A 17,204-nucleotide genomic window follows, 5' to 3' on the forward strand; every position below is an offset into this window, starting at 1 on the left:
GCCAGAACTGGGGTCAGGCTCTGGCTCCGTGTCCCTGCCAGCCACCCATTGCCATCTGGGACCCACTCTGGGCTCGTGTCCCTTTGGGGACATTCATTGTAGCTGTACCTGAGCAGCATCTGCAGCCCAGGAGTGCCAATGGCACAAAGGGAGCTCAGCCAGCTCCAGGGGGACAGGGAAGGGAGCACTGGGACATTCCCTGTGCCTGGCTGGGAATTCCCTGCTGGGCCACCAGTGGGCTGTGCTGGCCCTGGGCAGCTGGAGCTGCACAGTGACAGCTGAGTGACCGGGGAGCTGCTGAATGCTCCAGAGCAATTGAAAATAATCAGAGCAGGGCACAAATCACTGGAGCCTGCTCGTTCTCCCTGGTGTTCAGGGGCAGAGCAGCACCCAGCACAAAGGGGCCTGTTTTCCATCATGCAAGCTCAGCCTGTCCCATGGGACGAGGCTGAATTGAGCCTGGATCGGCAGGAGGCAGGGGAAAGGCAGCTTTAAGGCAGGGGCACTGTGTCTGGAGGGAGCTGCCTGTGACAAACAGGGCATTTGGTGATGCCAGCCCACTGTGGCAGCTTGCCAGGGGCTCTCAGTGGGCCCTGAGTGGCTTTTTTAGCTGTTACTTCCTCCCAGCCCCTCTCCAGCAGCAGAATCCTTTCCTTGGTGCATTTCTGGGGAAGGCCCTTTACCAGGTAAGGTGTTCAGCCTTTCCAGCTGCCCCTTAGGCCCTGCCCCGCAGGGATGCTCAAGGGACCTGTTCCAGCTTCAACAGAGGATTCCAGGGATGCCACCACTCCTTGTTCTCTGTTCAGGCACAGTCAGCAGTGCAGGGACAGCAGGGATGAGGCCAGATGCTCTTTCCTCAGGGCACTGTGCTCTGGCAGATCGAGGCCAGCAGGAATTCTCTGGCTCCAAGAGCTGGATAGGGATGCAGCAGAAGGCTGATGCTTGCTGGAATAATTCCTCCTCTTCCTTCCTGGTTTATTTTATCTGAATGAGGCTGCTTGCACCAATTCTGAAAACAAATGAGTGAGCTCTGACTGGGGAACTGGCTGTTTGCTAGAGTTGGCTGGGAATTTTCCTACGAGTTTGGGTTTTGTATGCATGGGAAAAAAATGATTCACTGAAACTTCAGCTGAGGTACATTTACATGACAGTTTTAAGGACAAAGCCCAACCTATAACCACCTTCCCTCTTGTTTTCCCTGGTAAATTAATACCCATGTGGTTGAAGTGCTGATTTGGAAGGTTCTGTCCAGCCACTTGAATATTGCTTGATTGCAAGATTCCTTTAGAGGAAAAACCTGTCAGTTCTTGGAGCTGTTTCATTCCAAGTGGGCTCAGTGCTGGAGGCTGGCTGTACAGCCCAGTGGCCAAGGGAAACTCACATCAATCCAATTTGGCTAATCAAGGATCTGGATTTCTCCATGCCTGCCCCCAAGAAAAAGCCAGCTCTGGGAAAATATTTGCACAGGTAGTGTGGCACCAAGAGCCCAGGCTCGAGGGGATTTAAGGAGGGGATCTGATAACTTCCAGATGGCTGTGGGAGAGCAGTGCTTCTCCCAGAGCATCCTGCTCCCTCTGCAGCATCCCCGGGCTCTGCCTGCCTGCACTGCAGCCCTTTTAGCAGCCTCTAATGCGCTGCCCCACATGGGAGCAGCAGCACTAAAGTGCTACCCGTGTTTGCAAACTGCCCACGGTGCGTGGCAGCCCTGCTAAGTGCTGCGCTTTGCTCGCCGAGGCGCCGCGATGAAACACGGTCTGCTTAAATCTTGTATGTGCTCGTGGTGCATCAAACTAAGCCACTGTGGCACTTTAATATACTCCAGGCACAGCACCTCCGAGAGGGAGCCAACCTGAGCAGGCTGCTGGGAGCCTGAGCTCAAAGAGGCTGTGTTGGAGCTGCCTGCAGGATGGGCTGAGCTGAGGGAACACTGATGGGAACAATGCCTTTGTCCAGGGGTAGCTAAAAGCAGAGGCCAGACAAAATTAAGGGAATAAAAAGCAGGTTTACTTATTGAAGGGCCTTCAGGTACATTTAGGGCGCCAGGGGCTACACCCAAAAATGGACAACTGGTCATGGGTTTCACACTTTTATAAGTTTGGTTCATTTGCATATTGGGGTTAATCTGCCAATTACAGCTTCAGCTAATGAAGTCATTTACCCCAAGTTTGCTCCCCCAACTCACTTTTGTTTCCATCTCAGGCCTGAGGCAGTGAGGGGTCCTTGATTGCCAGGCCTGGAGAGGAATTGTTGTGTCTGCCCCAAATGGGGAAGCAGCAGCTCACACTGGGTGTGGAGTTTGGAGTTCTACACTAAAGAACTGCAGGTTACAAATACGTGAAAGATATAGAAGCTAAAATCTGAAGGCATCAGGAAAAATATGGGATTTCTGTGCCCAGGAGCAGAGGTGCAGCCACCCCGAGAGCTCTGCCTGGCCAAGGGGAGGATGTGGCAGGTGACAGCATGGGCTGCTGTGTCAGGCAGTGGTGTGCTTGTGGCAGTCTCTGCTGCTTCCCTGGGCTTGGCTGGCTGGAGGGGAAGGTTCTGTTCCGCTGGGATGGCTCAGACACTGCGGCACTGAGCAGCTTTAGCTCACCTGACAACAGGGACTTGCTTGACAAGGGGATGCAAAGGGAAAGCAAGGCCCTGGACACGCAGGAGGCATCTCCCTGGAGGGGTGGGACACTGCTGCTGCTCACTGCCTCACTGGGGTTTGGTCTTCTCAAATAGAACTCTGGTACTGTCACACTGCAACACAAAATAACTCACAGAAGCAGGCTAGATATAAAAGGAAAGAAAAATAACTCAAAAAAGCAAACTTTCTTTTCTGACTCCAGTATATATACAATAGGAAAAGTGACAGTGGATTGGAGGGTGAAACTGCCACCTCTCCAACCACACTGGGCAAACCAACAGCCTATCAATTCTCTCACCCACAAAGAAGAATACAAAACAATCATTATTTACATAAACATGTGTGAGAAAACTTAGTTAAAATATGTAAATATCAGAAGGCATAGGAACTTTTAGAAGAACTTTAAAACTCTCAGAAGAACAGGGTGACGTGGTACTTTCCGTGCCTACTGGCCTTTGCTCTGTGTTGCAGGTGTCCTCCCACATGAGTCCCTGAGGTTCCTGCTGGCAGCTCCAGCAGTGCCCTGCAGAAGTGCCCTCCTGCTCCTGGGCTCAGCAGCCGAGGCCCCTCCAAACCTGCTTCTGCAATGGGTGGGTTGTAAGCACTGGTAAGACCCACGAGTCGTGTCGCCTTGGCTGCCCTCTGCCTCTCTCGCGTTCTCTCTCTCTGTCCTTGCTCCTTCCTGCCCATTTATTTCTGTTCTCCATGTGCTCTGCTGTTCTGTCTCTGGGGTTTTCACTGTCAGGTAATGAGGAGCTGTGGGCCCAGTCAGTCTTGGAGATGCCGAAGAGACGAGACATCCTGGCTATCGTGCTGATAGTTCTGCCCTGGACACTGCTAATCACCGTCTGGCACCAGAGCACCATTGCTCCACTGCTTGCAGTGCACAAGGGTGAGAGAAACCAAACCAGCCCATGCCAAGTCCGTGCATCCCCCCTTCGTCCTCATCTCCTCTCTCATTTCATTCCTCCATGGCAGCCATGCTCATCTCAGCTCCCAGACCATGCCCATGCAGGAGCCTCCCCACCTCTGCTGTAGGAACAGCCCAGAGCTCGTAGGGGTTCTTCAGAGGCATCAAACTCCATGCCATGGGATGTGCTTGCTGCCCTTGGAGAGCTGTTTATGGCCTAAACCCAGAGTGTTGCCTCTCTTTGCTCCCCGGGAGGATTCCCTCCCTGCTGGCCTTTGCAGCGCTCTGCACACAAAGTTATTCCAGCAGGAAAGCTGCAAAAGAGACAGCAGAGGAAACAAAGCTGCCACTCGAGGCAGCTGCTCTGGGAGGCGTGAGGCTGAGAGCACTTTTTGAGGAAAGCAGAAAAGCAGTGCTCTGGCACTTGAAGGAGAAGGTAAGAGCCAGATCTCATCTGCCTGGGGGAGTTAAGGTGCTCTGAGAAGTTGACTCCTCACTCCTGTCACACACTGCAGTAAATACAGCCCTGGCCCAAATCAGAGGGCTCCAGGAAGTTCTGAGGGAACCCTTCTGGCCACAAACATCCCAGTCTGGTCCTGTTCTTGGCACAGCAGCAATATCTAAGGGCTATGAGGGCTCTTGGGGGCTGGAAGAAGCCACACTGCCTTCTGCCATCTTCCTTCTTGGTTCTGCCCTTCTGCTGAGGGCAGGCTGGTCTGGGGGAAGAGGGCCAGCTCATTTTCAGGACTCTTTCACCCTCCCTGGTCCCTTTCTCTGAGAGATTCTCTCCCCTTTCAGTGTTTGTCCCCATCCTCCATAGCTGCTTATCCCTTTGCTGGACACTCTGATGTGCAGTTTGAGCTGCAGGAAGTTCAGTCTGTCCTGAGCAGTTTTCCCTTTCCCCTGACAGCCACCTCTGAGACTTTGGGCAGGGAAAAATTGCTCTGATCCCTTCTGGAAGGTGGACAGTGTTTCAGAGCATGAGGGATCTACTGGGCTCTAAAAGAGGACTTTAAAGATGATCAAAAACATGCTGCCTGTCCGTACAGCAGTTTGATCAGTGCCATAAAAGCTGTTTTCTGTGAATGGCCTCTGCAGTCACAGCACAGACACTGCTCCAATGGCTCGGTCAAGAACTCACCAATGACCTTGATGAGACACTTCTCTGCTTCTCAGAGCTTCCAGCAGAAAGTGAGTGGTGGCAGTGACCGACCTGAGAGCTCTCGAGAGGAATCATTTTGTTCTTGTGAAGCATTTCTGAGATGCTCTGCTCACAGGTGCTGAGGGAGATGTGCACCTGGAGATGCCCAGAACAGCAGCACTTCCCTGTGCCAGGGCTCACAGCTGAGGATCTGACCTGCAGGGCTTTGCAAACTGTCTCGGGCACCATCCTGGCTAATTACATTTGTGTCTGTGTCCAATGCATTTCGCAGATTTATTTCTGAATTGATTCCAGCTCTCAGAGAGCTCTGCTGTGATGCTGAGGTGCTTTGCAGCACAGAGGGCCTGATAGCAACATGTACCCTGTTCCCTTTCCCAAATATCCACCCTTCTCTGTCAATACCATGGAGCACAAAGCCTTCATTTGGTTCAGGTATCAAAGTTTGTGCTGCTGGAAGAATAACGTGCTATGAAAAAGCCATGGGTAGTCCCCTGCTGGGTCAGATCTAATGGCCCTCTGTTCCTGTTCTTTCTCATCTCAAGTTCCTGGTAGTTACCTGATGTTGAAAAATCTATGGCTCAAAGTGTTCTGTGCCCACTGGAGAGGCAGCCTTACATCCTGAGCGGGGGTCCCCCTTCATCCCTGCGGACTGTGGCATTCCCGCTGCCCTGCAGTGGAAAATTGCACATGGGAGTTGCACCCTGGAAAAGCAGCAGGTGCATCAACATTGTTTTTCCTTGAGCTGCTTGTGAGCAGTTTGCAGGGATTTTGAATGTTTGGATCAGAGTATCTGATCTTTAGGCTGTTCATTGCTCATATCTGCATCCCCGAGGGGGCTGTTCTGTTCAGAGGCTGGAGGGGCCTTTTTGAGGCAGGTTAGTTAGAGGCAGGGGAAAGTCTCTGCAGGAGAAAACCTACAATTACAGGCACTCCATTTCTGGATTTGAAGTGTGTCTTTCCCCACTTCTCTGTGGCTGTCAGAGATCTGTGGGGCACTGCAGTGTCCTGCCCAGACCGTGCTGCTGCGGATCTTCACTGGCCTGGTGTTTTCCACCAGTTTTTTCCCTGCCTCCCAGTCCAGCTGCTCCAGTTCCTGAATGCAGATCTGAGTCCTGCCTCAGTGAGCATGGTGCCCAGAGCAGGGGAGCTCTTCATGGATGATGGACCACCATTACATGTGGCTATTTTCTTTATCTGGACCTACTTGCTCTACAATCCTATCTCTTCTGGGTGCTTTTTGAAGCTGCTTGTTGTGAGCACTCAGCCCAGTTGTCCCGGGCTCTCAGGCCTTTTTCTTTTTCAGTGCTGGTTTTCTAGCAGCAGAATCTTCCTTTTCTCACGTGTGTTTGTCCCTGATTCCTTTATTTATCCGTGCCCTTACCTATGAAAGCCTCCACCCGAGCCTGTTTCCTCTCCTGGCCACGAGGGTGACCCGCTGGTGGCCACGGCCCGCTGGCTCAGCCGGGGGGTGCCGGACGCCCGAGTCCATGCGGCTCTCTCTTCTCTCCATGCCCTTGCCCAGATGATGGTGGTGACTCCCAGCGTGATCTCGCTGCAGGCTTGGACTCCAAGGAATACTGCCTGTCGGACCGGGACATTGTGGAGGTGGTGAGGACAGAGTACGTTTACACGCGCCCACCCCCGTGGTCAGACACGCTGCCCACCATCCACGTGGTCACCCCCACCTACAGCCGGCCGGTGCAGAAGGCAGAGCTGACCCGGCTGGCCAACACGCTCCTGCACGTGCCCAACCTGCACTGGATCCTGGTGGAGGATTCGCAGCGCCGCACGCCGCTCATCACCCGCCTGCTGCGGGACACGGGGCTCAACTACACCCACCTCAACGTGGAGACGCCCCGCAACTACAAACTGCGCGGGGACATGCGGGACCCCCGCATCCCCCGCGGCACCATGCAGAGGAACCTGGCCCTCAGGTGGCTGAGAGAGACCTTTAACAAAAACAACAGCCAGCCCGGGATTGTTTACTTTGCTGATGATGATAACACCTACAGCCTGGAGCTCTTCGAGGAGGTAAGGGCCTGCTGGGGGGGAGGGATGTGGCTGATTAGCCTGGGGAGGGGGTGAGAGATGCTGTGGGCGTGCTGAGGAGATGCTGGGCTCCTCTCCTGAGCTCTGGGTTAGTCCTGTAGTCAGTGCAGCTGTGCTTTGGTTCTCTCTGGAGCTCCGTTACCCTGTGTGTTTCCAGAGCCAAAGCATCCCGTGGGAAGCAATGGGAACCCCGCTTTGTCTGTGCCTGTGATCAGGAGGCAGCTTCCATGGAAGGGGAGCTAATGAGGAGCTGCCTTCCCCTGTGGCGAGCCTTGTTAGGGTTGGAACATCCCCTGCTGTCCAACGTGCAAAGAAACCTCAGCCATCCTCCTTCCTCGCCTCATCCCGGAGATTTCCAGCTGATCTGATGTTATCCACCTTCCTCCTCCACCACTTGGCTGTCTGTTAAATCCTGTCTGCTTTCATCTGAGGGATCCTTTTCCTTCCCTGCCGTGTGCCTTTGCCTGCTCCCACCCCAGGGTTAAACCCTGGAGCCTGCTCCAGACCCCGGCTGAGCAGCAGCGCCCTGTCAGAGCCACCCCTGAGCTGTGTTAGCACAGCCACAGCCTTCCCGGGACATCTCGTTCAGAGATGTTCCCTGTGCTGGTCTCTGCCTTGCTGCACACACGAGGAGTTTGTCAGAGGTTTTGGTTCTTCTCCTGGAAAAGCAGAGCCCTCATGCACTGCCTGGGGGAGGGATGTCTGTGTTAGGAGATGTGTGCAGCTTTTCCCCCTGGAGCAATTCCTATTCCAGCACTCAGGCATGGATGTCTCCCAGGCTGCTATCAGCAGGCAGAGAGGTTGAGATCTCCCCCTGGAAGTTTGCAGCTCCAGGGCTGAATTTCAGCATGTCCTGACAATCTGGTTGGGCTTGAGCAGGGGAAGATTTTCCACAGGCTTTCCCACCTTTGCTCTTTGTTCCAGCCCAGCGGGGGCTCTAAATGAGCTCCTGTCTGCAGGTTTGGAAGTTCTTACAGTGCCAGGTAGCTCACCTGGCTTCCAGTTCAGAAATTACTTGTTCCCTTGCTCTCTTGAGGCCAAACTCTTGCAGCAAGGGACGAGAAAGGAGGATTGTTTCCTTCCCCACCAGCTGCCCGCTTTCATACCAGGGATCTCCTGTTTATTTCCTCATCCATGCCTCTTTCCCTTCCCCAATGGCTCTCACTTTAGCTTGCACAGCCACAGGAATGCACATGCTTTGACAGCTGAGAGTGAATTCAGGCTGAATTTCTTTCTTCCCCCGTCCCCTTTGAGGCTGGCTCCGTTGGCATCTTGAGACAGACTCCTCACATGAATAAAGCAGAAAGGTTCCTTCATTCACTTGTGGGTGTGCTCGTAGAGGCTTCTCCTCTCAGATATGTCTCTGCAGTTAAGGTCACTGAGCCAAGGAAATGTGCTGTGAAATGCAGGAGGCACACATTATTGCTCCCCGTGGACAGGGGCTGCCGTTAGCAGCTGTATAATGCAGAAGGGCAAGTGCCAGAGCTCTTCTGCTCTCGTTTGCAGTAATTAGCAGTGATGAGATTAGCTCTGGGAGAGCCCTGATCTAAGAGAGTGAGCTGAGAGCGGAGCAGGAGGCTGAGCCTGCCAGGGAGCAGGGCAGGGTGCTGGGGGTGAGTGGCATTTACATCCTTGCCCTGCCTTGGCAAGGGCAGGTGGCCAGAGGGGCCCCGGTGGCTCCGCTCCATTTCTGGTGACCACAGGGAGCAGAGGCACCCTGTTCCACAGGGCAGGAGCAGCAGGACAGGACTGTCCTGCCTGCTGGGAATGTCTGGAGAGGCTGTGCTTCCCAGCTGTCCCCCAGGCTGGCAGCTGCAGTGCCCCACTCTGGAGATGCCCTTAGCCTTACATAGCCTGAGATTGCAGCTTAAATACCTTAGTAGAGACCACCTTTCTTCCTAGATGTGCCATTCCTGCATTGCCTCGGACAAGGTGCTTACCTCCCGTGTCTTGGTTTGCCCATGTGGAGCCCAACAGCTGGACAAAAGCCCCACTCATAAATCCCAGAGGTGTCCCTTATTGGCAGCTCTGTTTTCAGTGCTGAGTCCAGCTGGGTTCTGTGGCCATTGCTGTTGTTAGCTGCCACTTTCCAAAGCTCTTCACGTCTCCAGCTGTGGGATGGGCAGCCTTTTACAGATGGGTGCTGAGGTCTGAGCCACAGAGGCGCTGCCTGGGGTGGAACTGCTTGGGGGTGGATGTTGCAAATGGAGAGGGGAGAGCTTGGACAGCTCCCTGCCTCTGCCCAGGCCTCTGGCAGCAGACAGCAGCTTTATTGAGGTGGCCAGCACCCCAAAACCCACTCTTGCTCACAAGTTCTTAATAACGACTGATCAGGCCTATTACAACATGAATTATTTATTGAATAGACCAGGGAAAACAGCCATAAGACTTAAACAGGTTGCTTACTCTACAGGAGAAACAAAGAAACACTACTAGTAGACGAACAATTCAGTTCATGATGATAATAAGGTACCTATATTACAGCTAGTGAAGAAATAGTGTAGATTAGGATCCAGTTTCTGATGGGACACACATAGGATCTCAATTTCTGGAAAAGCAACCATGAAGATGCATCCAAGCTTCGAGAAGGAGCCCTACACCTTTCCAGGGAGTGTGCAGGAGACTGCTGCCTCTGTGGAAATTTGTGTAGCTTTTACAGTTGTAAAAGCAGTGTCTTTCCAGTCAGGAATTCCTAGCTTGTCTCTCTACATCTCAGATGTTTATTGTCAGCTGGCAGTCTCACCTCCCTGGCACCAGAGATCACAGAATCACACTGGTGAACCAGGTTGGAAAAGACCTTTAAGATCACCAAGTCCAACCTATGACCCAACACCTCCTCATCAACTAAACCCTGGCACCGAGTGCCACATCCAGTCTTGTTTTAAACACATCCAGGGATGGTGACTCCACCACCTCCCTGGGCAGAGCATTCCAGTGCACAATCACTCTTTCAGTGAAGAATTTCTTCCTGATATCCAACCTGTATTTCCCTTGGTGCAGCTTGAGGCTGTGTCCTCTGGTCCTGTCAGTGCTGCCTGGAGAAAGAGCCCAGCCCCAGCTGAGCACAGCCACCTTTCAGGAGTTGTAGAGAGTGCTGAGGTCAGCCCTGAGTCTCCTTTTCTCCAGGCTGAACACCCCCAGCTCCCTCAGCCGTTCCTCACAGGGTTTGTGCTCCCAGCCCCTCTCCAGCCTCGTTATCCCCTCTGGATGTGCTCGAGCATCTCAAGGTCCTTCCCAAACTGAGGGCCCAGACCTGGACACAGCACTCACTGCTGGACATCTGTCCAGCCTGGGTTATCTCACCAATTCCTGCGAGGGGGGAGAATGTCTGGAGCTGTGCACAGAGATGGACAGAGTAGAAAAGCTTTCCATGGTAGAGGGGTGATGTCCTGCCACAGTGGAGCACAGGTTGTTGGCTCCAGCTGCAGCTCAGGACCGTTAGATCCCAGGTTGATGCCTTTTCCAGGCTTACCTAAAAACAGGCCAGACAAGATTAAGGGAATAAGAGTGGATATATTTAATGAAGGGCCTTCAGGTACATTATGAGCAGATGAAGCCTCCCCAGGGGGCTACACCCAAAATGGACGATGGTCATGGGGTTTTCATACAGATCTAAGTTTGGTCCATTTACATATCAGGGTTAATCCTCTAATTTCAGCTTTAGGCAATGAAGTTCATTTACCCCCAGTTTGCTCCCCCCTAACTCACTTTTTGTTTATGCTGAGACAGTGAGGTGTGCTTGAGTTTCAGGCCTAGAGGAATTGTTTTGTCTGACCAAAATGTGGACAAAGCAGCCAACATTCCATATGGAGTTTGGAGCTATACACCAAAGCAGTACAGGATGTAAAAATACATATGAAAAATATAAAAGCCAAAATCCTAAGGCGTCAGGTGAGGTGGTTGTGCCGGGGGCTGGTGGCAGCCAGCATGTGTCTGTGTGTGGAGACAGACGGGCATGCCAGGCCTCTCCCTTGGAGAGATGTCCCTTGAGTGGGCTGTGATAAGATCATCTCAACCCTCCTGGACTGAGAAACCCTCCCTGGTCATGGTGAGTTCCCAGCTTGCTTTGGGGTCCCGTGTAGATTCTTTGTAACCCATTGGATTTCCCCCCTTTGTACCGCCCTTGCTTTTCCCCATAAAACCCCAGTTTCTGCCCTGTTCTGGATGGAGCTGTCGTCCCTGGCCTCCTTCTCAGGGTGCTGCAATAAAAGCTACCCCTGTGGAACTGCGCTCCTGTCTCTTTGTCCATGTGGCCTGGGGACACCTCGCAAGGCAGAGCTGAAATCACTGCTGAGCTGAGCTGCCTGCCCTTTGCTGAGGTTACCTGGTGGCTGAAGGACTGCCTGAACCCCTAGAAAATTGTCTCTGGGACCTCTCTCTGGGAAGGGGGTCGAGCCCCCAGACCCGCCCGGCCGTGTTAACGCCCGTGTGTGCTCGCCCCCAGATGCGCAGCACCAGGAAGGTGTCGGTGTGGCCCGTGGCCTTCGTGGGCGGCCTGCGCTATGAGTCGCCCAAGGTGAACGCGGCGGGGAAGGTGTACGGCTGGAAAACCGTGTTCGACCCGCACCGCCCCTTCGCCATCGACATGGCCGGCTTTGCCGTCAACCTCAGGCTCATCCTGCAGCGCTCTCAGGCCTACTTCAAACTGCGCGGAGTCAAGGGCGGCTACCAGGAGAGCAGCCTGCTCCGCGAGCTGGTCACCCTCAACGACCTCGAGCCCAAGGCCGCCAATTGCACTAAGGTATGCTCTGGTCCTCGTGCGGGGCTGCTGAGGAGCCGGAGGGGGGAGAAAACCCGGTTTTCCCCATCATTCTGTCACTTCACAGAATCACAGAACATCCTGAGCTAAAAGGGACCCACAGGGATCTTCTGGTCCAGCTCCTGGCCCAGCAACCCCACCCTGGGCATCCCTGGCAGCGCTGTCCAACCCCTCCTGCAGCTCTGGCAGCCTCGGGGCCGTGCCCATTCCCTGGGGAGCCTGGGCAGTGCCCAAGCACCCTCTGGGGGAAGAACCTTTCCCTAAATCCAACCTAAACCTGCCCTGGCTCAGCTCCAGCCATCCCCTGGGTCCTCAACAGAAGGAAGAGGGATCAGTGCTTGTCCCTCATGAAGAGACTGCAGATGGCTGTGAGCCTCCCCTCAGTCTCCTCCAGGCTGCTGCTCTGTGTTTGGAGGGAGCACCCCCCCATTTCATGGAAGCTGGGAACGGGGGATTATGCACTGAAACGTGTGGAGGGCACTTAACCTCTTTTGGCTGCAGGCTGAGAGTGGTTGCATAAACCTTGAAATAGTCTTCTCTCCCCTGTAACTGTTCTTCTTTCTTACATTACCCCTAAAAAATACTATTTTCAAGGTAGGCTGTCCTGTGGCCTGGCTGATCCCCTGGAGCAGGGAGTCCCACGGGTGAAGTGTCAGCTATCTAACGTGAATTCCCGAGTGGGGGTTTGAGTGCTGAGACATGCTGAGGTTTGCTCTGTGGGCCGTGTGAGCTGTAACCAGGAGCAGCAGCCACAGCCTCTCCTGGCTGCAGGGAAGGGCTGCTCACACAATCTCTGCCTTGCTGCCAAATTGTCTTCTCCCTCCTGACATCTGTGCAGTATCTGTGCTGCAGGTGCCCAACAAAAACCTGGATTTTTCAGTGTCAGAGATAATACAGAAATGCTGTAGCGCCTGGGATGTTGCTGTGAGCTCCAGGAGGCTTCCAGGAAGCTCCATTTGGGGGGATTTTACTGCTGTCAGCTGACTGATCAATGCTGCCTGTACACAGTGCTGGGTCAGGGAGCAGGACCCCGTGTGCTAAATAACACAGAAAGCACGGATGGTTCTTCTCCTGAAAACTTCCCAGTCTGAGATGAGAGATGAATCTGTCTGGGCTGACAGGGAGTGTGGGAGACACCACGAGATAAAGCTGGTTAGAGTGACAGGCATCAATCACAGCCCATCAGCCACAAAGGTGCTGCCAAGGGCTTTGAAGCTTTATGGGTGCGTTCCCTAAATACTGAAGGTGTGCTGGGGGTCCCTCTGAGATCAGAGACCCCCGTGTAGCACTGTCACACCTTTATCTTCTATAAACATCAGCCAGACTGATTTAGAGAGTCTTTATTGCTTAATTACCCTAACAGAATTGTTCTTTTATTGCAAATAAAATGTTATTGCAAACAGCCTCAGTGCTGGATCCAGGTCTCCATCCTTTTTGGGATTGGAAAGAAAATGTGACTAATACCCTTTGCCTGATTTCCATGTGCTCTGCTCCAGAGCCATGGAAAAAAACAGGAATCCAAATGTTCAGCAGTGCTCTCACAAGGAATCCAGGAATGAGGAGGAGGAGCTGACAGGAAGGAGCAAGTCTGGGTTTTATCTGATACCTGCTGTGCCACTCTGAATCCACATTTCTGTGTTTTTGGCTGTTCAGCAGCAGGACAAACAACCCAACCAGCCTCCCAAGAATGGGGAAAGACTTTGGATTAAGATTAGATTCCTGTTCCTGGGCGCTGTGTGGAAATCAATGTGTTTCCAACAGGCAGGAGAGATTCACAGGCTGCTTTGACTCTGTACAGAAAATTAGGGGTGTTTACTCCGTGGCCAGTTATCCAGTCTTTGGTCCATTGTCCCTGCTGTAAATAAAAACCTGCTGGAAGGAAGCTGTGCTGAAAGGCTGGGGTGGGGAATGACAGCCCTGGAGGAAGGAGAGGAAGGAAAATGTTGCTTCCAGGCAGGAGGAAACAAAGGGTGCTGGAGCCAGGCAGGGCTGTGACACAGGTCAGGGATGGGGAGGAAGCAGTGGGGATTGCTGCCCAGCATCAGAAGCAGTCTGAGGTCTTTTCTTGGCTGGGCTGGGGAGAGCTCACAAGGGTCCTTGTTGTGAGCTGAATGCTTTCTGCTCCTGGCAGCTCCAAGTGCAGCTTTGCAGGTTGAGCTCTGCCCTGCTGCTTCAGCCGGGCCAGCAGCCTCCATTTCCCTGGAAATCTCCACTTTTGCTTTTACTCACCCATTGTACCAGGGGAAGAGTGTGGGCCAGAGAAGGACCAAAGCCAGCTGTGGTCTGGGGTCCTGTGAGCCCCAGATCTAAGCACAGGCTCCTCTCTCTCCCCTGTGCTCCCAGCACTTGTCATGCTCTGCTTCTGTTAAACATAACCACACACCTGCTTTGCAGGGAGATTTACATTAAAAATTATGATGTGCTTAGACAGAGTCATTAAGGAGGGATCAGAGGAATGTGTAAGATAAGCACAGACATCTGTTCTCCAAAAATGCTGCCTTCCCTGTGTGCACTGCTGGTGCTGGAAATATTGATCAGAATTCAGCCCACAAACACACACTCCTGCAAAAAGCTGAAGTTTAGGCCAGAGATCACATATCATGCTTATTTTCTTGGATTTGGGAACTGCACAAAATGAAGGAGAAAGTAAAGGAAGTTGGTAGTAGTTTCTGAGGAGAAAGTTATCCCTCTTATGAGGAGGGAAGGATTGGTTTATCCTGGCGCTGTAAGGAAACAGGGCTTTGCAAGGGTTCTCTGTATTTGAGTTCTGCTGTTTGTGCATTTCCCCACGCCCCCAAATCAAACCATCCTCTCTTCAATCCCTTGGCACAGGAGAGAGGTCTGAGATTTGGCATTCCTGTCAGGCTGATGGAAAGGGGGAACATTCTGCTCCCCATGTTCTATGGACACCCAGGGGAACAATCTGCAGTGAGCTCAGCCAGGGAGGACTAAAGCAGAGACAGAGGCCCATGGGCACCATAATGCCACAGCTGGGGAACATTTATTGTCAGGCTGGAGAACGGGGAGCAGAGCTGCTCTTTCAGCCTGGTGTCTCTTTTTTCCCATTCTGTACTTTCCATTTCAAACAACAATTCCTGAATCCCTCCTGGGAGGGTGCTGGAAACCCTGTGATCCCCTCCCAGTGCAGGTTGGACTCTTCTGTTTGCTTTTTCATCTCCTCTTGGGAGCCAATGAATTGTTCTGCTCTGGAGATGGAGCCTTGTGACCTCCTCAGTCTGTTTTGAGTCCTGTGACTCTGAATGGCAGGGCTGTAATGAGTGGAAGGGTTTTGCAGTAGTGTTTTTAAAGGACAGTCCCTCGAGTGATCTGTGTGAAACCACTGCTCAGGAAAAGTCAGATATTTGGTCTCCCTCACTGTTTGGTCCCTTGTGAGAGAGCCAAAGCTTCTCTGAGGCATAAAACACGCTGCTTGTTGAAAAAAACAAGCACTGGCTGAAAGGAAAAGCAAATGTTTCTGTAGTAAATGGTGATCTACCTCCCACGTTAAGAAGCACAGCATGAAAAATGGTAAAAGCTGCTGCATCAAGCTGCAAACTCTGAAAATGGGTCTGTTTTAGCCCATTTAATCTGCCCTTTTTTGGCGTTTGGCTTTAAGAGAGCAGAAGTGGGATCCAATTGAAGGAGAGCACTGGTGATGTGTAGCTTTGGTCCTCTGCTGGTGGAGTGTGTACTCAGAGCTGCTGAAGTGTGAGTGAGCCCCTGGGCCATAGCAGGGCTGAGTGTGGAGGGACAGCAGCACGAAGGGCTCTCACCAGCTCTCTCTGAAGAGGAGAACTGGCTACAGGATTTCTCCAGCACCTGCTTTATCCTTTCTCCATCATTGCAGAGCCCTGAGAGCTCTCGTGAGCCCTGCTGGGGTTTGCCTTTTCCTGGGCAAGCAGCGCAGTAATCGCAGCAGCGTCGCTGCCGTGGGGGGAGCAGGGCTGGAATCAAGGGTGGCTTTGATGAGCGGGCTCTGAATGCTTGTGGGGGATGATGAAATGGGTTTTTGGACCCACTGCAGCCAGCAGTTGGTCTCTACCGCTTCAGTATTAGCAGAGATTTAAGCTCCACGCAGGAGGTGACTGCTCACATCAGAAACGAATTTGGTCAAACAAGTTCCTTGGGAAGGGGGGGGAAGGTGCCCTGCTTGAACCAGGAGGGTTTGAAAGGTGCTTTGTTCATCCTTTAGAAGCGGAACGTGGCCTGGTTTTTCAGGAAGGCGGGCACTGGTTTGAAGAGGTTTGCAGGATTCGGTGTGCAGGGGATTGTCATGGCAACCAGAGGGAAACCCCACGAGGTGGGAACCAGCCAGGCACAGGTGAGGGGAAGCAGGAAACCTGTTCAGAGAGGATAAAGCTGCTCCCAGCAATCCCGGTTCGAGGAGGAAAGCAATGAGTATAATTGCGTATTTTAAGCAGCTTCCAGAACGCTCCGAGCACAGCAAGCAGAAACAATTTCCTATAACAGCCCCCCTGAAATACTCAGCCACCTCAGATTTTGCCAGTTCTCCTCCACAGATGTTGATCTCTGTGCAACTTCACTGCCAAGACAGAGGGAAGCCTTTAGGAGAAGCTGCAGTTCTGTTTTAAGCAAGTTTGGGAGGGGTTTTAATAGCTGGTACAGAATAGGGGTGCCTGTATGGGGCCGGCATTCCAAAGGGATTGGGGAGGCGGCTTTTGGGGGGATCCAGAGGGGAATGCTGGGTTATGAGAGGGTGTGTGCAGCCCGGAGCTCGTGGGAGGAAGGGAGGATTCTGGAATGAGCTCCTGCCTCAGCAGCAGCAGTGAGTCCCAGCTCAGTGACACTCCTGCAGCTTTTTAGAAAGGATTTAAAAGTGAAAAGAGAAGTGATGCCGAGGTGAGGGGGCAGGCTGATGCCTGCTCCCCAGTAATGGATTTTCAGGGATGGGATGAAGAATTCAGGTTCTATTTCCCCCAGCCAAAGGCAGGGGTGGTGATGGGAAGAGCTGATGATGCCTCTTCCCTCCCAACATCACCTAAATGTCAGGAATTTGCATTTCCCCTCCCAGCGACTCCACAGGCCGAGGGTGTAAGGTGATAAGCAAGGAGCAGCTGAGGAGCTGTGGGGAGGCAGGGATGTGATCCCAGGCTGGGAGGGAGCTGCCTTACCCCATTGGAAGGCTGATGAGCCTTTGGAGGGAGCTGCTCGATAACTACATGGAAGGAGCAGGTTAATGTCCCACGACAGCACACTGTAAAACGGTGATTTCTGTGCACTGTGCATTTTGCAGAGCAGCAGCTCTGCCTAAATGAAGGTTTATGCAAAGCCCCTCTCAGCAGTGGATGCACCATTAGGCTCCAGGGTGGCTGGTTAAATTGCACTATTGATTTAATGAGCAGGAATATTTCTTAGTGCACTGGAGAGGTGCAGCTAATGACTCCTGCTGGCTTCTTCAGATTTTAGTCTGGCACACAAGGACAGAGAAGCCTGTGCTGGTGAACGAGGGCAAGAAAGGATTCACAGATCCCAACGTGGAAATCTGACTGTGCATGACTGAGCAGAGACCAACAGCAGGTAAGAGCACGTGTTTCTAACAGCAATGAGAAGCTACACAGGGGCAGGAGAAAGATAAAAGCTCTTTTAAATGTGCTTTTTCATTTCCATTTTTCATAACCCCGACCTTCCCTTACTACTAAACTTCTCAAGACCATTCTCTAATCTCTCTTTT

General features: G+C 52.7%; 1 protein-coding gene across 4 annotated transcripts in view; it reads left to right on the forward strand.

Annotated features, from left to right (window-relative positions):
- B3GAT1 (beta-1,3-glucuronyltransferase 1) overlaps window positions 1–17,204 on the forward strand; it is a 39,799-nt gene that overhangs the window by 18,761 nt on the left and 3,834 nt on the right. The window contains exons 2-6 of one of the 4 annotated variants that reach the window (XM_053963594.1): window positions 3,104–3,239; window positions 3,378–3,524; window positions 6,227–6,735; window positions 11,198–11,494; window positions 16,933–17,050. In XM_053963594.1, the coding sequence (XP_053819569.1) occupies window positions 3,413–3,524; window positions 6,227–6,735; window positions 11,198–11,494; window positions 16,933–17,019 (1,005 nt within the window). In that variant the 5' untranslated portion in view covers window positions 3,104–3,239; window positions 3,378–3,412 and the 3' untranslated portion in view covers window positions 17,020–17,050. Of the gene's footprint in view, window positions 1–3,103; window positions 3,240–3,358; window positions 3,525–6,226; window positions 6,736–11,197; window positions 11,495–16,932; window positions 17,051–17,204 lie in introns of those variants that run through there. The other 3 variants (XM_053963592.1, XM_053963593.1, XM_053963591.1) reach the window with 3 other exon arrangements.

This window comes from Vidua chalybeata, chromosome 23, assembly GCF_026979565.1.
Source record: "Vidua chalybeata isolate OUT-0048 chromosome 23, bVidCha1 merged haplotype, whole genome shotgun sequence".
Classification (NCBI taxonomy): Eukaryota; Metazoa; Chordata; class Aves; order Passeriformes; family Viduidae; genus Vidua; species Vidua chalybeata.